The sequence below is a fragment of the Saccopteryx bilineata genome, chromosome 1, assembly GCF_036850765.1.
Source record: "Saccopteryx bilineata isolate mSacBil1 chromosome 1, mSacBil1_pri_phased_curated, whole genome shotgun sequence".
Lineage (NCBI taxonomy): Eukaryota > Metazoa > Chordata > Mammalia > Chiroptera > Emballonuridae > Saccopteryx > Saccopteryx bilineata.
Window position 1 is genome coordinate 6,770,125 of NC_089490.1, and position 22,013 is coordinate 6,792,137.

The window sequence follows — 22,013 nt, forward strand, 5'->3', positions numbered from 1 at the left end:
TTTTTGGGCCACGGACCGGTTTAATGTCAGAAAATATTTTCACGGACCGGCCTTGAGGGTGGGATGGATAAATGTATCGCGTGACCGAGACAAGCGTCAAGAGTAAGTCTTAGACGGATGTAACAGAGGGAATCTGGTCATTTAAAAAAAATAAAACATTGTTCAGACTTAAATATAAATAAAACAAAAATAATGTAAATTATTTATTCTTTCTCTGCAGACCGGTACCAAATGGCCCATGGACCGGTACTGGTCCACGGCCTGGGGGTTGGGGACCACTGCTGTAGAGTGAAGTCCAGGAGTCATAAAACCTCTGCTTACCTAACCTCTTCTCTGCCATCGGGGTCAGAGAATGCGTCCCTCCTGAGGGTGCCCGTCATGAGAGCGGAGCCACATCGGTGACCAGTAACAACCGCGGCGGCACCGAGCTACCCCGGGGGGGAACCAGGGGCCAGCAGCCCGCTCCTCTGTCTCTCTGCCCGCCCACGTGGAACAGTCAGGATTTGTGAAACTTTGCTGGGAACAGCAACTGATAGGAAGAAGCCCACACCCCAGGCTGGTACCACTCTCTGTGTGGAGACGGTCTCATTCACCAGTTTCTTGGGCTAAGTCACAGTCGTATATTTTGCATGTTTGTTTTTTTTTAATTTTATTGACTGATTTTTACAGAGGATGGGGAGTGAGAAGTATCAGCTCATAGTTGCTTCACTTTAGTTCATTGGTTGCTTCTCTTATGTGCCTTGATGAGGCGAGCCCAGGGTTTTGAACTGGTGACCTCAGTGTTGCAGGTACACGCCTTTATCCCCCACGCCACCACAGGCCAGGCTATTCTGCATGATTTCAAGGGGAAAGATATTACTAGTTCCACATTTACTTCTAATTGATTCATATTATACTTTTTCCTTTTTTTTTTTAAGGTGAGAGGAGGGGAGATAGGGAGACAGATTTCCTCATGCATCCTTACTGGGATCCACCTGGCAACCCCTGTCTGAGGCTGATGCTCCAGTACAAAGCTATTTTTAGTGCCTGAGGCCAATGTGCTCCAGCAAAGTCATCCTCAGTGCCCGGGTCCATGTTCAAACCAATCGAGCCACTGGCTGAGGGAGGGGAAGAGAGAGAGAAAGGGGAGGGGAAGGAGGAGAGAAACAGACGGTCACTTCTCATGTGTGCCCTGACCAGGAATCAAACCCAGAACGTCCATACCCAGGCCGACACTCTATCCACTGAGCCACCTGGCCAGGGCCTGATTAATGTTATATCTTAAGATGAAAGGAACAGAGAGACGTATAGCACGTCAGCTAGGAGCACAAGGAACACAGGATGAGGGACTAGAATTTCTGGTTTCACATGTAAACTCGCCGGACCTTTCACACATTTCTTAATCCTGCCGGCTCTGATCTCGCTCATCCGTGAAGGCGCGGGGATGGTGTTCACACTTCGTAAAGCGCCCGCGAAGCACTTAGAATGGTCCTGCTCTCTGTAAATATGTGTCAGGATTTTTTTTTTTTTATCTTAGGTAGGTTCTTGTTTCATATTTTCTTGAAAATGTGGAAAAACATTTCATAGAAAAAGCATTGTCATTTACTTTTCACCAAAAGGTTGTTATTGAAGACGGCAAACTTGATAGTTAAAGTCACAGGAAACTTACAAACATGTCTTTTGCTACAGAGAAACATGACAAGTTGATCAAAGATATCTTTTAAGCAAAAAAAAAAAAAATTACAGTTGAATAAAGTGAGGCAAGTCATGTGTTCAGAGAGCAGGAAAAATTCTGTGAAACCCAGACTGTTGAGGAAAAACTGGCTTATATGCTGTTTATTTTATTTTATTTTTTATTTAATTGAATTTATTGGGGGCTTACATGCTATTAAAAGAGATAATGGTGGATACTGAGATGATACAGTGTTAGTATCTATTTAAAACACTTTATTATTATTTATTCATTTTTTGCTTTGACAAACACTATAATTTCTTTTTTTTAATTTTATTTAGAAAATTAAATTTAACAGGGTGACATTGATCAATAAGGAAACACAGGCTTCATGTAAACATTTCTATTGCATTTGAGCTGTTGATTATTTTGTATGTCCATCACCCAAAGTCAAATCATTTTCTGTCACCGTATATTTGTCCCTCTTTAAACCCTTCTCTCCACCCCCATATTTGAAACATTTATTTTATTTATTTATTCATTTTAGAGAGGAGAGAGAGAGACAGAGAGAGAAGGGGGGGAGGAGCTGGAAGTATCAACTCCCATATGAGCCTTGACCAGGCAAGTCCAGGGTTTCGAACCAGTGACCTCAGCATTTCCAGGTTGATGCTTTATCCACTGCGCCACCACAGGTCAGACCATATCTGAAACATTTTAAACAGTAGTAAAACTGTCTTATTTCATTGTCTGTACAGTATTTACAATAGGGTGGAAATGACATTTTAAAAAATTATGAAATTCCTGATAAAGTTTAGATAAAACATGAATTGATAAGAGAATATATAGGGTTTTTTTTTCCTACACAAATGGTGGTTCAAGATATTTGATGAAGTCTAAGCCACATCATGAGAGATCTTCACCCTTAGTCCAAGGGTCACAACCGCCACAGGGTCACTTTGTCACAGAGGAAGGTCCTATTGGTTAGTATTTCACAGAAAATTTTGTTTCTTTTTGTTTTATTTATTTTCTGATAAACCATGTGTCCTATGGGAAGGAAGCTTGGAGACCCCTGTAATGACAAGCACTCAGCTTGCACGGAGGGCGCACTCAGGAAGAGTTAGCAGGCTCCTGGCCAGTGGCTGGAGGAAGATCTATGTCAGGACAAGGAGTGGCAGAGGGGGACATGGCTGTGACAGGCTGGAAAGCGGGCATTTTCTAAATAAAACTTTCAGCACAAGAGGTACAAGGATGAATTCCTTTTTTAAACATTCTATTTGCCTGGCCCGGTGGTGGCGCAGTGGATGGAGCGTTGGCCTGGGACGCTGAGGACCCAGGTTTGAGACCCCAAAGTCCTCGGCTTGAGGGCGGACTCATCCAGCTTGAGAGTGAGGTCACTGGCTTGAGCGTGGGATCATAGACGTGACCCCGTGGTCACTGGCTTGAGTCCAAAGGTCGCTGGATTGAAGCTCAAGGTCGCTGGCTTGAGCAAAGGGTCACTGGCTCGGCTGGAGCCCCGCGGTCAAGGCACATATGAGAAAGCAATCAACGAACAACTAAGATACCGCCATGAAGAACTGATGCTTCTCATCTCCCTCCCTTCCTGTCTGTCTGTCCCTATCTCTCTATGTACATCTCACTAAAAAAAGAAAAAGAAAAGAAAGAAAAAGATCTTATGTATTGATTTTAGAGAGAGAAGGGGGTCGGTTGAGGAGTGGGAAGCATCAACTTGTAGTAGCTGCTCCGGTTGATGCTCCCGGACCGGCAAGCCCGGGTTCCCACCAGCCACCTCGGCGTTCCAGGTCCACACTCTGTCCACCGCGCCACCGCGGGTCAGGCCTACGAGGATGACTTTCAAATCCACACTACGTGTTTCCTTGACACGAGGGCTTGGTCCCTGAAATTCCTGACAGCGTGGGGAACTAACCTGTCGCTCTCTAAAACAAACAAACAAACACACACACACGTGCTGCGCCCTCAGCCCTGCTCTTCCCTGCGCAGTCATCACGGGTGGCTCTCCGCAGACCCCCCACAATGGTCTCGAGCGCGAGCCCCACACAGGCCAGCAGCCCGCGTCCCCTCGATGCTGCCCACGCTGGGCCCCGGTGGCCGCTGTGGCCTTACCTCTGGGTTCTTTCCAACCGCGGCAGCTCCGGGATTCTGTCCCGGACGAGGCCGGGAAGAGGCTCCCTCTGGTCGGAGGACGACAGGAAGGGGAGCCCAGTGGGAAGCCCGGTCTGCACGTGACACACTCTCTAAGGGCTAAACGCACGGGCCCTGCAGCTGTGCGTTCAATCCTGACTCCACCCCGCATTAATTAGCTCTGTGAGTTGGGCCAGGTTACCTGACCTCTTTCTCTGGGACACAGTTCTGACCATGTCAGACACAGTTCTGACTATGCCTTTCTCTGGGACACGGTTCCCTCCTTTATAAAACGGGGAGCACGGTGTCATGGTGTCTCCGGGTTGCTGGGCGCCAACGCAGGCTCCCTGTGACCAGTGGGGTGAGAGGCAGCTGCCAGGTCCTCTTCCCACGTCACCATTAGGAGGAGGAACCAACTTCCCGCAGAAGACAGACTCCTTGAAAGGGAACACCAGCCCTGAGAGGGGGCACTGAGCTTCAGGCGAGCCGAATCTTTACCTTTAATATTCCTTTAAAAGACTTCTAAATTTTTTTTCCCTTAAAAAATATTTTAAAGTATGACTTAAAACACAGGCAGTAAAAAAAAAAACAAAAAACAAAAAAAAAAAAAAAAACCAGCCTGACCAGGTGGTGGCGCAGTGGCTAGAGCGTCGGACTGGGATGCGGAAGGACCCAGGTTCGAGACCCCGAGGTCGCCAGCTTGAGCGCGGGCTCATCTGGTTTGGGAAAAAAAAGAAAGAAAAGAAAAGCTCACCACCTTGGACCCAAGGTCGCTGGCTTGAGCAAGGGGTTACTTGGTCTGAAGGCCCGCGGTCAAGGCACATATGAGAAAGCAATCAATGAACAACTAAGGTGTCGCAACAAAAAACGGATGATTGATGCTTTTCATCTCTCTCCGTTCCTGTCTGTCTTTATCTATCCCTCTCTCTGACTCTCTCTGTCCTTGTAAAAAAAAAAAAAAAAAAAAAAAAAACCACAGGCAGTAAAAAACGTGCCCAGTGGCTACGTTGTGTGCTGAAGTTGTGGCATTGTGACATGTGCCCCCGCTGTGCATCCTGGTCACCCCAGGGGTGCCCAGCCTCTCCGCTCAATGCTACCTCACGGGTACCCACTATTCCGAGCGATGCATCATCAATAGACTTGACTTTCATATAAACAGAACATACAATATGTACTCCAAGAGACACTTTTAAAAGGAAATAAAAGGCCTTGGCCGGTTGGCTCAGTGGTAGAGTGTTGGCCCGGCGTGTGGAAGTCCCAGGTTCCATTCCTGGTCAGGGCACACAGGAGAAGCGCCCATCTGCTTCTCCACCCCTCCCCCTCTTGCTTCTCTCTCTCTCTTCCCCTCCTGCAGCTGTGGCTCGATTGGTTTGAGCACGTCGGCCCCAGGTGCTGGGAATGGGTCTGTGGAGCCTCTACCTTAGGCACTAAACATAGCTTGGTTGCAAGCATGGCCCAGATGGGCAGAGCATCGGCTCCTGATGAGAGTTTGCTGGGTGGATCCCGGTTGGGGTGCATGCAAGGAGTCTGTCTCTCTGCCTCCCCTCCTCTCTCTTGGAAAAATAAATAAATAAAAGGAAATAAAATTGAAACCCCAACATCTGGTGAGCTGAACTCCGTGACCTACCTCATCCTTGACCACACCCTTCCCTGCCACTGGACCGTCGGGCCCCCCCAGACCCCCCTCCGACCCCCAGAACTAAGTCAGATCAGACCAGATCGAGTTACGTTTCTGTCCTTGCACATGGGAGTTACCCGGTGCCAAGTTCAGCTCACTGCTAGCTGCGGAGGCCTGGAAAGAGGGACCCTTGTGAGTTAGGACCCCTGGCCCGGGCCGAAAGGGCTGCTGTCACAGACAAGCCGGGAACCTGGCGGCCCTGGGCCCGGCTGGCCCCGCCCCCTCTCCCCTCATGCCACACTAGAAGAGAGGGGGTCACGCAGTGACCTTCCCGGCTCTCAGAGCCCTCCGAGCGAGGGTCCCACCCAGCACGTGCGCCCGCGTCCGGGAGAGAGCCCTCCGAGCAGGGTCCCACCCAGCACGAGCCGCCCGCGTCCGGGAGAGAGCCCCCCCGAGCGAGGGTCCCAGCACGTGCGTCCGCGTCCGGGAGAGAGCCCCCCGAGCGAGGGTCCCAGCACGTGCCGCCCGTGTCCGGGAGAGAGCCCCCTGGAGCACACCTGCGGTGTCTGAGTCTTCACACCCCAGATTCCCGGCAACCCTGGTGACCGCCTGCTGACTTTGGGGACGCACGTGCTTTGCCCTCTCCTTCCTCTTTCCTTCTCCACCAGTGGCCTACTTTGGAAATGGGGCATACACTCGCGGAAAGCAGGCCCCGGATCACCTCTGGTTCCAAGGGCGGGGCCCCTCCGCCCAGCCCGGACACCTCCCACACCGCCCGCCGCCCTCCCTGCCCGTGCCCGGGCCTGCCCCCTCCGCTCTGGCTGACTTGCCATCTCGGCTTCCTGCGCTCCTTCGGGGACCTCTGTGCCAACAGCCCCGAGCTGCAGAGTGGAGCAGTGATGCCCCTCCCCGGGAGGGCAGGGCCCCACGCTCTGGCCGCTATAAACACCCTGGGTGTCCTCAGGAGAAGGCAGAGGAAGGACCGTAGAGGTCAAGCTGGGAGGCCGTCCCTGGAGCTCCCGCCCCTGCCCTCAGGACCCTCACCCTGGTCCTGACTAGCCTTCTGAGAGTTCCTGGGGGCTGTACTTTCCCCCAAGGCCCTGGGGGTCTGCCCCTGGCCCCTCGGCCTCTGCGGCCCCCCTTTCTCAGGGACCCGGGCGTCAGAGATGAGAACTTCCCCCGGGAACCATCTCACCATGAGGAGAGGGAAGGTCTCTCCTCACTTCCCGGGCCTGTGGCCCCTGCTCTTTGGACTCCTGAGTAAGTGACTTCTACGTTCATTAACAAGGGGAAGGGTATGAGGCCACAGGTCTGAGCTGGGGTGGGGGTCCCAGACGGGGGTCCCAGCCCAGGCATGACTCTGCTTCAGAAGCAAAGATAACTCACTCTTTTGGCCATTTCTGCAGAAGCCAGTCCTGACCCCAGCTCCATTGTCGTTATTGGGGCTCTGAGGCTGTCCCACCCCCTCGGTCATCTCCCCCTGGCCGCTGTGACTGTCAGCACCATAAGGGGTGGCTCACTGCCTTTGTATTCGGCACGGATGTTTTGCTTTCACCTCAACATTCTAGTTCCAAAGGCACTGTTAATTCCAAACGAGAGCCAGGCTCCGAGCCTGAAGTGAAGTAGGAATCTCCCTGCTCCCGAGCCTGCTTGATTTCAGCGGTGTGTCCTCCCCTGTCCTCCCCGAGGGTCCCCGAGAGAGACGCACCGGAGGTGGCTGGTGGGAAGCAGGGCGTCCCCGGAGTCAAGGCGGCCCACGCAGGTGGGGACGGTCAGGGCTGCGCCCCAGCCGGCTCCACCGACTCCGGTCTTGCGTTTCTCACGTCAAATTGCCTCCCTAATTATTGGAGACAGCGTGAACCTGCACAGTCATTTCCTCCGCCTTCGCTCAGGGAGGGCAGGCTCGAGGAGGGCGGTGCAGCGTCGACAGGAACGGTGTGGAGGCTTCGGGGTGACGTCCCTCTTTCTTCTCCACTAGGTCAGTGTCTTGAGCGTCCTTTCTGGATTTGCCCCCTCCCTTGGCTCCAGCCTCCTTTCTTTCTTTTTAGAAAGATTTTATGTATTGATTTTAGAGAGAGAGAGAGAGAGAGAGAGAGAGAGAAAGGCAAAGGCAGGGGGAGGAAGAGGAAGCATCAACTTGTAGGGGTTTCATCTTGTGCGTGCCCTGACGGGGCAAGCTCGGGGTTTTGAACCGGCGACCTCAGCGTGCCAGGTCAGTGCTTCATCCGCCGTGCCACCGCAGGCCCGGCCAGCCCTCCTTCTTCAGGGCTCTCTTTTTCCTTCCCCGTTCTTGTGTGGGCCCCTTCATCCTGAACGCCTCAGCTGTTCCCTCCCGGCACGTGACCCCCACATCCACCTCTAACCTGTCCGGCACCCTCACTCCAGTCCTGCCCACCTGCCTGATTCTACCTCAGACCAGGCGTGTCCCTCAGGTAGTCATTCAACAAACATTTCTGGAGCTCACCCTGGGCCAGGCACCGCTACGGCTGGGCCAAGGTGGAGACCACCACAGGAAAGCCACCTGCCCACCCTCCCGGAACTCCAGCACCTGGGACAGACGGGACTGGTTCCACCAGGACAGACAGGTGTGCGAGGGGCTCACAGGCCCCTCGGCTTACCACCCCCAGGTCTCTAAAGTGAGCCCCCCCCACCACGCACACCCTGTCACCAGAATAAGCGAGGGTTGACTAACCCCCACATTGGAGTTCTGGTCCCCTCTGCCGTCTCGGGGGACCCTCTGTGGCTTTTCTCTTTCTCCCTCCTCCGTTCTCCCACCCTTCCCATCAGCATCTCAACAGTGTGCAGAAGTATCTCTCGGGGAAATGATTAAAAGCCCAGGTGCCGGGGCTCTGGCCCACAGGTCCCGGTTTGGTGAGCGCGGAGGGGTGGCGCTGAGACCCCGTGTTAGCGAGCTTCTCGGGTGCTCTGATCACAGAGGTCCCCGGACTCAAACCTGTCCCCTCACGTCACCCCAGCCACCCCCTCCCTGCACTTTTCTTCTTCACCCACCTTTGCAAGAGTTCCTACAGCTTCTATTTCCTCCCACTCACTTGTTCCTTGCATTGTAGTCTTACTTGACTAGATGGTGCATGCAGATAGTCCTGCAGTAGAGAGAAGGATGCTGTGGTCCAGCCTCAGACCCCAGCCCGGCCCCCCCCCCCCCGCTGCATCTCATTAGCACGTCCTACCCTCCGGCCCCCACTTCTTTTGGCATTTACCTTCTTATTTCTTTCTTTCTATTTTAGTGAGAGAAAGAGAGAGACAGACAGACAAGAAGGGAGAGAGATGAGAAGCATCAACCCATAGTTGTGGCACCTTAGTTGTTCATTGATTGCTTTTTCATATGTGTCTCAATGGGGGGGGGGTGTCCAGCCAAGCCAGTGACCCCTTGCTCAAGCCAGCAACCATGGGGTCATCTCTATGATCCCCACTTGGCTCTGGCCGGTTGGCTCAGTAGTAGAGTGTGGGCCTGGCGTGTGGAATTCCCGGGTTTGATTCTTGGTCAGAGTACACAGGAGAAGTGCCTATCTGCTTCTCCACCCCTCCCACTCTTGCTTCTCTCTCTCTCTCTCTCTCTCTCTCTCTCTCTCTCTCTCTCTCTCCCCCTCCTGCAGCTATGACTCAGTTGGAGTGAGTTGGCCCTGGGCAACTGAGGATGGGTCCATGGCCTTCACCTCAGGCAGTAAGAAGAGCTCAGTTGCTGAGCAACGGAGCAATGCCCCAGATGGACAGAGCATCGCCCCCTAGTGGGCTTGCTGGGTGGATCCTGGTTGGGGTGTATGCAAGAGTCTGTCTCTCTGCATCCCTTCCTCTCACTGAATAAAAAACTAAAGATGGCCAGGGCACACAGGAGAAGCGCCCATTTGCTTCTCCACCCCTCCGCCGCACCTTCCTCTCTGTCTCTCTCTTCCCCTCCCGCAGCCAAGGCTCCATTGGAGCAAAGATGGCCCGGGCGCTGGGGATGGCTCTGTGGCCTCTGCCTCAGGCACTAGAGTGGCTCTGGTCGCAACATGGCGACGCCCAGGATGGGCAGAACATCGCCCCCTGGTGGGCGTGCCGGGTGGATCCCGGTCGGGCGCATGCGGGAGTCTGTCTGTCTCTCCCTGTTTCCAGCTTCAGAAAAATGAAAAAAAAAAAAAAAAAAAAAGTAAAGATGATATACTGTTAAAAAATAATAGCAATGAGGAATTATGGGGCTTATACATATGTAGACATAAAACACATAAGTACAGTGGTACAAAGGACAGAGGAGGAAGTGAAAGCACACTGTAAGATTCTTATGCTCTATGTGAAGAAGTGTAATATTACTGGGAGGGAGGTTGTGGTACATTAAAGATGGATATTATAAATCCTAAAACAATGACACACACACACAAATAAGATGAGTATCAGATATACCAATAGTGGAAATAAAGTGGAACCATAAAAATATTCAGTTAATCCAGAAGAAAGCAGGAAAAGAGGAGGAAAAGGAATAAAAACAGATGAAATAAGTATGAAACAAATAAGAAAATGATACATTTTAAACCTAACCACCTAGATAATTACACTAAATGTAAATGGTCCAAAAGGCAGATTGTCACATTGGCTAAAAAAAGGAAGCCTCAAATAAACGTCCACACAAAAAAAATGCATCTTAATTAAAACTATACAAATAGGCTAAAAATGAAAAGAGATGACCTCTTTACTGTGGTCTGGGAATATCCCCTCTAACCTTGTTTCTTACCATTTCTCCGTTAACAGCTACGTTTCAGCCACCTGTTCTCCTAGTTATTATTATTATTATTTACAAGGACAGAAAGAGAGTCAGAGAGAGGGATAGATAGGGACAGACAGACAGGAATGGAGAGAGATGAGAAGCATCGATCATCAGTTTTTTTTCGTTGCGACACCTTAGTTGTTCATTGATTGCTTTCTCATATGTGCCTTGACCGCGGGCCTTCAGCAGACCGAGTAACCCCTTGCTGGAGCCAGCGACCTTGGGTCCAAGCTGGTGAGCTTTTTGCTCAAACCAGATGAGCCCACGCTCAAGCTGGCGACCTTGGGGTCTCGAACCTGGGTCCTTCCGCATCCCAGTCCGACGCTCTATTCACTGCGCCACCGCCTGGTCAGGCCCTAGTTACTTCTTGAGTCACAGCTTGTTGAGAACGCAGAGCGCTTCACATGTGCTGTTGGTCTTTGACATGCTTCTCCTGGCTTTTCAAACAGCTGCCTTTGTGTCCTTCATATCTCAGTCCGTATGCTATCTTCTCAGACAGACCTTTCTTGGCTATAATATCCTGGTTTTCTTAGCAGCACCTAATCGAATGTATATTTTTATATTTTTACATGCATTGTCTCCCTTCTTTACTTGACTGCAAATCTATAGCTATTCTGTTGACAGTGATATGCCCAGAGTTTGGCAAAATACCAGGCACATTTTAGAACTACACATTTCCAAATAGATGGATGAGTACATACTACTGATTACATATTAAATTAATACCATCCTAAACTTGCCAATTTACCTCTAATCCATTCCCGCCATGTCCTTCGGTCAGGCAGATTCTCTCTGGAAACTGGAAACACGTTTGAAACGCATTCGGCTCGTTGAATGCCAGGATACATCCTGTACACACTTTCTGTCTCCAGAGAATAACCTTCCTTGTGTTTCCCCCCCATTCACGATCTCCTACTACATGCCTAACGAATGAGCAATAAAGTACACGACTTAAAAGAGCCCCGCAAATCCGGGTTCTGCGTAGATCGTGGGAGCTAAGGACTCCATGTTCCCGCAGCAGACGGTTTAGAATTTATCCATTTGGGACAGTGTACGTAAATGTCTCCAAACAGTGACGCACTCCCAAATGTGAATCTTAGCGAAAGCTGTCTAACTCACCAAAAATACCCCGTTGCAGCAATCCTGTGCTGGTGTTATTATCTCTAAGAAATCTCCAGTAACCGAAACTTCTGTCTTCTGTGAACACCAACTACCCATAAAGAAAAGAAACAATGTTGTACCATCTTTTCATTACCCTTTGTGGTTTACGTAGAATAATATTCACACCTTGTGCTGCATGGTTCTGTAAGTTTTGCAAATGCTCAGTCATGTAACCACTCAGTCCATCAAAATACAGAGAACATTTTTATCATCCTCTGAAGGTCCCTCATACTCTGTGCAGTCCACCCTTCCCCCCACCCAGATCCTGGGAACCACTGACCTGTCTTGTGTGCCAGCCGCTTTGCTGTTCTAGAATGGCATGTAAGTCTAATCGTACACTGTGTAGCCTTTGACGTCTGGCTTCTTTCACATAGCAAAACGCATCTGAGAGACATCTGTGTTATTGTTTGCATCAGTATTTCCTTTCTTTTATTTATTTATTTATTTATTTATTTATTTTTCTGAAGCTGGAAACGGGGAGAGACAGTCAGACTCCCGCATGCGCCCGACCGGGATCCACCCGGCACGCCCACCAGGGGTGACGCTCTGCCCACCAGGGGGCGATGCTCTGCCCCTCCGGAGCATCGCCCTGCCGCGACCAGAGCCACTCTAGCGCCTGGGGCAGAGGCCAAGGAGCCATTCCCAGCGCCCGGGCCATCTTTGCTCCAATGGAGCCTTGGCTGCGGGAGGGGAAGAGAGAGACAAAGAGGAAGGAGGGGGTGGGGGGTGGAGAAGCAAATGGGTGCTTCTCCTATGTGCCCTGGCTGGGAATCGAACCCGGGTCCCCTGCACGCCAGGCTGACGCTCAACCGCTGAGCCAACCGGCCAGGGCCAGTATTTCCTTTCTGTTGCGGAGTAATCGCTCATTGTATGTCTACCCCACAGTACGCTTAATGACTTACCAGTTAAAAGACAATTGAGTTGATTCCAGGTTTTGAATACAACCTCTGGAAACATCATTTTTATTTTATTTTATTTATTTTTTTGCTTGCTTGATTTATTTAACTTAAAATATTTTATTTTATTTTTCTTAAGTGAGAAACTGAGAGGCAGAGAGATAGAATCAAGCATGCGCCCCGACCAGGATCCACCCAGCAAGCCCCCTATGGGGCAAAGCTCTGCCCATCTGGGGCCGTTGCTCTGTTGCTTGGCAACTGAGCAATTATTTAGCACCTGAGGTGAGGCCATGGAGCCATCCTCAGCACCCGGGACCAACTTGCTCCAACCAAGCCATTGTTGTGGGAGGGGAAGAGAGAGACAGAGAGAAGGGAGAGGGGGAGGGGTGGAGAAGCAGATGGGCGCTTCTCCTGTGTGCCCTGATGGGGAATCAAGCCCAGGACATCCACACTCCAGGCCAACATTCTACCATTGAGTCAACCGGCCAGTGTATATTTATTTTTATAAAAATATTATTGATTGATTTTGGTGAGAGAGGAGAGGATAGAGAGAGAGAGAGAAACATTGAACTGTTCCTGTATGTACTCTGACCCAGAATTGAACTGGCAACCCTTGCACATGGGGACGATGCCTTAACTGACTAAGCTATCCAGCCAGCGTGCCTTAAAACATTTAAATACAGCCTGACCAGGTGGTGGCGCAGAGGATAGAGCTTCGGACTGGGATGCGGAGGACCCAGGTTCGATACCCTGAGGTCGCCAGCTTGAGCGCGGGCTCATCTGGTTTGAGCAAAGCTCACCAGCTTGGACCCAAGGTCGCTGGCTCAAGCAAGGGGTTACTCGGTCTGCTGTAGCCCCACAGTCAAGGTACATATGAGAAAGCAATCAATGAGCAACTAAGGTGTCACAACAAAAAACTAATGATTGATGCTTCTCATCTCTCTTCGTTCCTGTCTGTCCCTATCTGTCTGTCTGTCCCTATCTGTCCCTCTCTCTCTCTCTGTCTCTGTAAAAAGAAAAGAAAAGAAAAAATTTAAATACAGGTTTTGTGTTAGATTACATATTAAGAATGGATAAGAATAACATTATGCAAAAAAGTCATTGTCCTGAGAACAAAGCAGAGAATCAAACGCAGTGTGAGCACCTGAACCGGTGTTCTCAGCAGTGACTCTGACAAGGTGGGACTAGAGCGGAGCACAGAGGAAGGAGACCACGCAGGTCACCGTGAGGAAGGGACACACGTCTGTTAGTAACAAGCCACCCAGGACTACAAGGAAGTATAGGGCATGTCTAATAGAAAAAAGGAAAAAGGTTGATTTCAAAATCTGTAAGAGGCAAAAACTGCTACTGGAGAGGAAAATAAATGAAAGATAGAAAATACTGTGATAACTGATCACAAAATTCTTAGGACTATTCCAGTGAAAACCCAGGCATTCCTACAAACACCAGACAGAAAAGGTGTCATGGCCTCTCCCAGTAAAATAATTAAGACTAATGACAACTCCTCCCAGGACACCATAGTCACGGCCTCTCCCACAGCCACTAGATCGGAAAATCATTCGAGTCCATTATAGAGTCCACTACAGGCTCTGACACAACAGCAGTGCTGTGCCTCCACTGTCCCCACAGTGCCTGTACACAGTCCCCTCGTGCCCACTGCACTAGGCAGTACATTCGGAGGCAGCTCAGGTAGTGCTGTGCCTCCACAGTCCCCACAGTGCCTGTACACAGTCCCCTCGTGCCCACTACACTAGGCAGTACATTCGGAGGCAGCTCAGGTAGTGCTGTGCCTCCACAGTCCCCACGGTGCCTGTACACAGTCCCCTCGTGCCCACTGCACTAGGCAGTACATTCGGAGGCAGCTCAGGTAGTGCTGTGCCTCCACAGTCCCCACAGTGCCTGTACACAGTTCCCTCGTGCCCACTACACTAGGCGGTACATTCGGAGGCAGCTCAGGTAGTGCTGTGCCTCCACAGTCCCCACAGTGCCTGTACACAGACCCCTCGTGCCCACTGCACTATGCAGCACATTCGGAGGCAGCTCGGCCGCCCTGATAACTTCTCTGTCCACCACAGTCCTCTCCACAGCTACTGGGTCAACAACGGCTATCACCACAGCCTCTAGGAACACTGGGACACCTTCAGGACCCACCAGAGACTCAGCAACCAGTGTGACGGCTGCAGGACACACTAAAGAGTCAGTAAACACTTTAGGACCCACCACAGAGTCTGGGAGCAGTGTGTTCACTACGAGACACAACACGCAGTCTGCAACCGCTGTGTCCACTTCAGCACCCACGGGAGATTCAGCTACCACTGTGTCCATGTTAGCACGCACCGGAGACTCAACAACCAGTGTGACCAATTTTGGACCCACTACAGAGTCTGTGACAAGTGTGAACACCTCAGAACACACCACAGAGTCCAAGAGCAGTGTGACCACTTCAGGACCCACCACAGAGCCTGTGACCACTGTGACCACTTCAGCTCCTACCACAGAGCCTGTGACCACTATGACCACTTCAGGACCCACCACAGAGACTATGACCACTGTGACCACTTCAGGACCCACCACAGAGCCTGTGACCACTGTGACCACTTCAGGACCCACCACAGAGCCTGTGACCACTGTGACCACTTCAGGACCCACCACAGAGCCTGTGACCACTGTGTCCACTTCAGCTCCCACCACAGAGCCTGTGACCACTGTGACCACTTCAGGACCCAACACAGAGCCTGTGACCACTGTGTCCACTTCAGGACCCACCACAGAGCCTGTGACCACTGTGACCACTTCAGGACCCACCATAGAGACTGTGACCCCTGTATCCACTTCAGGATCTACCACAGAGCCTGTGACCACTGTGACCACTTCAGGACCCACCACAGAGCCTGTGACCACTCTGTCCACTTCAGTTCCCACCACAGAGCCTGTGACCACTGTGGCCACTTCAGGACCCACCACAGAGCCTGAGACCACTGTGTCCACTTCAGGACCCACCACAGAGACTGTGACCACTGTGCCCACTTCAGCTCCCACCACAGAGCCTGAGACCACTGTGACCACTTCAGGACCCACCACAGAGCCTGAGACCACTGTGTCCACTTTAGGACCCACCAAAGAGACTGTGACCACTGTGACCACTTCAGCTCCTACTACAGAGACTGTGACCACTGTGTCCACTTTAGGACCCACCAAAGAGACTGTAACCACTGTGTCCACTTCAGGACCCTCCACAGAGCCTGTGACCACTGTGACCACTTCAGGACCATCCACAGAGCCTGTGACCACTGTGACCACTTCAGGACCCTCCACAGAGCCTGTGACCAATGTGACCACTTCAGGACCCTCCACAGAGACTGTGACCACAGTGTCCACTTCAGGACCCACCACAGAGCCTGTGACCACTGTGACCACTTCAGCTCCCACTACAGAGCCTGAGACCACTGTGACCACTTCAGGACCCACCAAAGAGACTGTGACCACTGTAGCTCCCACCACAGAGCCTGTGACCACTCTGTCCACTTCAGTTCCCACCACAGAGCCTGAGACCACTGTGACCACTTCAGGACCCACCACAGAGCCTGTGACCACTGTGACCACTTCAGGACCCACCACAGAGCCTGTGACCACTGTGACCACTTCAGGACCCACCAAAGAGACTGTGACCACTGTGACCACTTCAGGACCCACCACAGAGCCTGTGACCACGTCAGGACCCACCACAGAGCCTGAGACCACTGTGACCACTTCAGGACCCAACACAGAGCCTGTGACCACTGTGACCACTTCAGGACCCACCACAGAGCCTGTGACCACTGTGACCACTTCAGCTCCCACCACAGAGACTGTGACCACTGTGTCCACTTCAGCTCCCACCACAGAGCCTGTGACCACTGTGACCACTTCAGCTCCCACCACAGAGCCTGTGACCACTGTGTCCACTTCAGGACCCACCACAGAGCCTGTGACCACTGTGACCACTTCAGGACCCACCACAGAGCCTGTGACCACTGTGACCACTTCAGTTCCCACCACAGAGACTGTGACCACTGTGACCACTTCAGGACCCACCACAGAGACTGTCACCACTGTGCCCACTTCAGCTCCCACCACAGAGCCTGAAACCACTGTGACCACTTCAGGACCCACCACAGAGACTGTGACCACTGTAGCTCCCACCACAGAGCCTGTGACCACTCTGTCCACTTCAGTTCCCACCACAGAGCCTGAGACCACTGTGACCACTTCAGGACCCACCACAGAGCCTGTGACCACTGTGACCATTTCAGGACCCACCACAGAGCCTGTGACCACTGTGACCACTTCAGCTCCCACCACAGAGCCTGTGACCACTCTGTCCACTTCAGTTCCCACCACAGAGCCTGTGACCACTTCAGGACCCACCAAAGAGACTGTGACCACTGTGACCACTTTAGGACCCACCACAGAGCCTGTGACCACTATGTCCACTTCAGGAACCACCACAGAGACTGTGACCACTGTGTCCACTTCAGGACCCACCAAAGAGACTGTGACCACTGTGTCCACTTCAGGAACCACCAAAGAGACTGTCACCACTGTGCCCACATCAGCTCCCACCACAGAGCCTGTGACCACTATGTCCACTTCAGGAACCACCAAAGAGACTGTGACCACTGTGTCCACTTCAGGACCCAACACAGAGCCTGTGACCACTGTGACCACTTCAGGACCCACCACAGAGCCTGTGACCACTGTGACCACTTCAGCTCCCACCACAGAGCCTGTGACCACTCTGTCCACTTCAGTTCCCACCACAGAGCCTGTGACCACTGTGACCACTTCAGGACCCACCACAGAGCCTGTGACCACTGTGACCACTTCAGCTCCCACCACAGAGCCTGTGACCACTCTGTCCACTTCAGTTCCCACCACAGAGCCTGTGACCACTATGTCCACTTCAGGAACCACCACAGAGCCTGTGACCACTGTGTCCACTTCAGGACCCACCAAAGAGACTGTGACCACTGTGACCACTTCAGCTCCCATCACAGAGCCTGTGACCACTGTGACCACTTCAGCTCCCACCACAGAGCCTGAGACCACTGTGACCACTTCAGGACCCACCACAGAGACTGTGACCACTGTAGCTCCCACCACAGAGCCTGTGACCACTCTGTCCACTTCAGTTCCCACCACAGAGCCTGAGACCACTGTGACCACTTCAGGACCCAACACAGAGACTGTGACCACTGTAGCTCCCACCACAGAGCCTGTGACCACTCTGTCCACTTCAGCTCCCACCACAGAGCCTGTGACCACTGTGTCCACTTCAGGACCCACCACAGAGACTGTGACCACTGTGACCACTACAGCTCCCACCACAGAGCCTGAGACCACTGTGACCACTTCAGGACCCACCACAGAGCCTGTGACCACTGTGACCACTTCAGTTCCCACCACAGAGCCTGTGACCACTGTGACCACTTCAGGACCCACCAAAGAGACTGTGACCACTGTGTCCACTTCAGCTCCCACCACAGAGCCTGAGACCACTGTGACCAATTCAGGACCCACCACAGAGCCTGTGACCACTGTGTCCACTTCAGGACCCTCCACAGAGCCTGTGACCACTGTGACCAATTCAGCTCCTACCACAGAGCCTGTGACCACTGTGACCACTTCAGGACCCACCACAGAGCCTGTGACCACTGTGACCACTTCAGGACCCACCACAGAGCCTGTGACCACTGTGTCCACTTCAGCTCCTACCACAGAGACTGTGACCACTGTGTCTACTTCAGTTTCCACCACAGAGCCTGAGACCACTGTGTCCACTTTAGGACCCACCAAAGAGACTGTGACCACTGTGACCACTTCAGTTCCCACCACAGAGCCTGTGACCACTGTGTCCACTTCAGTTCCCACCACAGAGCCTGTGACCACTGTGTCCACTTCAGGACCCTCCACAGAGCCTGTGACCACTGTGACCACTTCAGGACCCTCCACAGAGCCTGTGACCACTGTGACCACTTCAGGACCCTCCACAGAGCCTGAGACCACTGTGTCCACTTTAGGACCCACCAAAGAGCCTGTGACCACAGTGTCCACTTCAGGACCCTCCACAGAGCCTGTGACCACTGTGTCCACTTCAGGACCCTCCACAGAGCCTGTGACCACTGTGACCACTTCAGCTCCTACCACAGAGCCTGTGACCACTGTGACCACTTCAGGACCCTCCACAGAGCCTGTGACCACTGTGACCACTTCAGCTCCCACCACAGTGCCTGTGACCACTGTGACCACTTCAGGACCCTCCACAGAGCCTGTGACCACTGTGACCACTTCAGCTCCCACCACAGCGCCTGTGACCACTGTGTCCACTTCAGGACCCTCCACAGAGCCTGTGACCACTGTGACCACTTCAGGACCCTCCACAGAGCCTGAGACCACTGTGTCCACTTTAGGACCCACCAAAGAGACTGTGACCACTGTGTCCACTTCAGCTCCTAATACAGAGACTGTGACCACTGTGTCCACTTTAGGACCCACCAAAGAGACTGTGACCACTGTGTCCACTTCAGGACCCTCCACAGAGCCTGTGACCACTGTGACCACTTCAGGACCCTCCACAGAGCCTGTGACCACTGTGACCACTTCAGGACCCTCCACAGAGCCTGAGACCACTGTGTCCACTTTAGGACCCACCAAAGAGCCTGTGACCACTGTGTCCACTTCAGGACCCTCCACAGAGCCTGTGACCACTGTGTCCACTTCAGGACCCTCCACAGAGCCTGTGACCACTGTGACCACTTCAGGACCCTCCACAGAGCCTGTGACCACTGTGACCACTTCAGGACCCTCCACAGAGCCTGAGACCACTGTGTCCACTTTAGGACCCACCAAAGAGCCTGTGACCACTGTGTCCACTTCAGGACCCTCCACAGAGCCTGAGACCACTGTGTCCACTTTAGGACCCACCAAAGAGACTTTGACCACTGTGTCCACTTCAGTTCCCACCACAGAGCTTGTGACCACTGTGACCACTTCAGTTCCCACCACAGAGCCTGTGACCACTGTGACCAATTCAGGATCCACCACAGAGCCTGTGACCACTGTGACCACTTCAGGACCCACCAAAGAGACTGTGACCACTGTGACCACTTTAGGACCCACCAAAGAGACTGTGACCACTGTGACCACTTCAGCTCCCACCACAGAGACTGTGACCACTGTGTCCACTTCAGGACCCTCCACAGAGCCTGTGACCACTGTGACCACTTCAGGACCCTCCACAGAGCCTGAGACCACTGTGTCCACTTTAGGACCCACCAAAGAGACTGTGACCACTGTGTCCACTTCAGCTCCTACTACAGAGACTGTGACCACTGTGTCCACTTCAGGACCCACCAAAGAGACTGTGACCACTGTGTCCACTTCAGCTCCCACCACAGAGCCTGTGACCACTGTGACCACTTCAGGACCCACCACAGAGCCTGTGACCACTGTGACCACTTCAGGACCCTCCACAGAGCCTGTGACCACTGTGACCACTTCAGGACCCACCACAGAGCCTGTGACCACTGTGACCACTTCAGGATCCTCCACAGAGCCTGAGACCACTGTGTCCACTTTAGGACCCACCAAAGAGCCTGTGACCACTGTGTCCACTTCAGGACCCTCCACAGAGCCTGTGACCACTGTGACCACTTCAGGACCCTCCACAGAGCCTGAGACCACTGTGTCCACTTTAGGACCCACCAAAGAGACTTTGACCACTGTGTCCACTTCAGCTCCTACCACAGAGACTGTGACCACTCTGTCCACTTCAGTTTCCACCACAGAGCCTGTGACCACTGTGTCCACTTCAGGACCCACCACAGAGCCTGTGACCACTGTGACCACTTCAGGACCCACCACAGAGCCTGTGACCACTGTGTCCACTTCAGCTCCTACCACAGAGACTGTGACCACTGTGTCCACTTCAGTTTCCACCACAGAGCCTGTGACCACTGTGTCCACTTCAGGACCCTCCACAGAGCCTGAGACCACTGTGTCCACTTTAGGACCCACCAAAGAGACTGTGACCACTGTGACCACTTCAGTTCCCACCACAGAGCCTGTGACCACTGTGACCAATTCAGGACCCACCACAGAGCCTGTGACCACTGTGTCCACTTCAGGACCGTCCACAGAGCCTGTGACCACTGTGACCACTTCAGCTTCGACCACAGAGCCTGTGACCACTGTGACCACTTCAGCTCCTACCACAGAGACTGTGACCACTGTGTCCACTTCAGTTTCCACCACAGAGCTTGTGACCACTGTGACCAATTCTGGACCCACCACAGAGCCTGTGACCACTGTGACCACTTCAGCTCCGACCACAGAGACTGTGACCACTGTGTCCACTTCAGGACCCACCACAGAGCCTGTGACCACTGTGACCACTTCAGGACCCACCACAGAGCCTGTGACCACTGTGTCCACTTCAGGACCCACCACAGAGCCTGTGACCACTGTGTCCACTTCAGGACCCTCCACAGAGCCTGAGACCACTGTGTCCACTTTAGGACCCTCCACAGAGCCTGAGACCACTGTGTCCACTTTAGGACCCACCAAAGAGACTGTGACCACTGTGTCCACTTCAGCTCCTACTACAGAGACTGTGACCACTGTGTCCACTTCAGTTCCCACCACAGAGCCTGTGACCACTGTGACCACTTCAGTTCCCACCACAGAGCCTGTGACCACTGTGACCACTTCAGCTTCTACCACAGAGACTGTGACCACTGTGTCCACTTCAGGACCCTCCACAGAGCCTGTGACCACTGTGACCACTTCAGGACCCACCAAAGAGACTGTGACCACTGTGACCACTTCAGGACCCACCACAGAGCCTGTGACCACTGTGACCACTTCAGGACCCACCACAGAGCCTGAGACCACTGTGTCCACTTTAGGACCCACCAAAGAGACTGTGACCACTGTGACCACTTCAGGACCCACCACAGAGACTGTGACCACTGTGTCCACTTCAGTTTCCACCACAGAGCCTGTGACCACTGTGACCACTTTAGGACCCACCACAGAGCCTGTGACCACTGTGACCACTTCAGGACCCACCACAGAGCCTGTGACCACTGTGTCCACTTCAGGACCCACCACAGAGCCTCTGACCACTGTGTCCACTTCAGGACCCTCCACAGAGCCTGTGACCACTGTGTCCACTTCAGGACCCTCCACAGAGCCTGTGACCACTGTGTCCACTTCAGGACCCACCACAGAGCCTCTGACCACTGTGTCCACTTCAGGACCCTCCACAGAGCCTGTGACCACTGTGTCCACTTCAGGACCCACCACAGAGCCTGTGACCACTGTGTCTACTTTAGCTTCCACCACAGAGACTGTGACCACTGTGTCCACTTCAGGACCCACCACAGAGACTGTGACCACTGTGACCACTTCAGGACCCACCACAGAGCCTGTGACCACTGTGTCCACTTCAGCTCCCACCACAGAGCCTGTGACCACTGTGACCACTTCAGGACCCACCACAGAGATTGTGACCACTGTGTCCACTTCAAGACCCACCACAGAGCCTGTGACCACTGTGATCTCCTCAAAACACACCATGGAGTCTATGACCAGCGTAACCATTTCGGAACCCACCACAGAGCCTGTGACCACTGTGTCCACTCTAGTGCCCACCAGAGACTCAACAACCGGTTTGAACACTTCAGGCCTGACAACAGAGTCTGTGACCACAGTGACAACCTCAGGAACAAAAACAGGGTTCACGGCCAA

At 52.8% G+C, this 22,013-nt stretch overlaps 1 protein-coding gene across 1 annotated transcript; it reads right to left on the reverse strand.

The window, feature by feature from the left end:
* Nucleotides 1-16,309: 16,309 nt before the first annotated feature.
* On the reverse strand, nucleotides 16,310-21,866 carry LOC136308662 (uncharacterized). Its single transcript, XM_066236248.1, has 6 exons — nucleotides 21,758-21,866; nucleotides 20,393-21,163; nucleotides 19,769-20,266; nucleotides 18,443-19,681; nucleotides 16,446-17,575; nucleotides 16,310-16,363 (listed from the first exon to the last, which is right to left on the reverse strand). The coding sequence occupies exons 1-6, from the start codon at nucleotides 21,864-21,866 to the stop codon at nucleotides 16,310-16,312; spliced, it is 3,801 nt and encodes a 1,266-aa protein (XP_066092345.1).
* Nucleotides 21,867-22,013: the final 147 nt, after the last annotated feature.

Coding starts and splice junctions, on each gene's coding strand:
- LOC136308662 (XM_066236248.1), bottom strand. CDS start 21,866: ATGGTTACGCTGGTCATAGACTCCATGGTGTGTTTTGAGGAGATCACA. Junction 21,164..21,757: donor GGTCACAATCTCTGTGGTGG/GTCCTGAAGTGG, acceptor TGGGTCCTAAAG/TGGACACAGTGGTCTCAGGC. Junction 19,682..19,768: donor GGTCACAGGCTCTGTGGTGG/GTCCTGAAGTGG, acceptor TGGGTCCTGAAG/TGGTCACAGTGGTCACAGGC.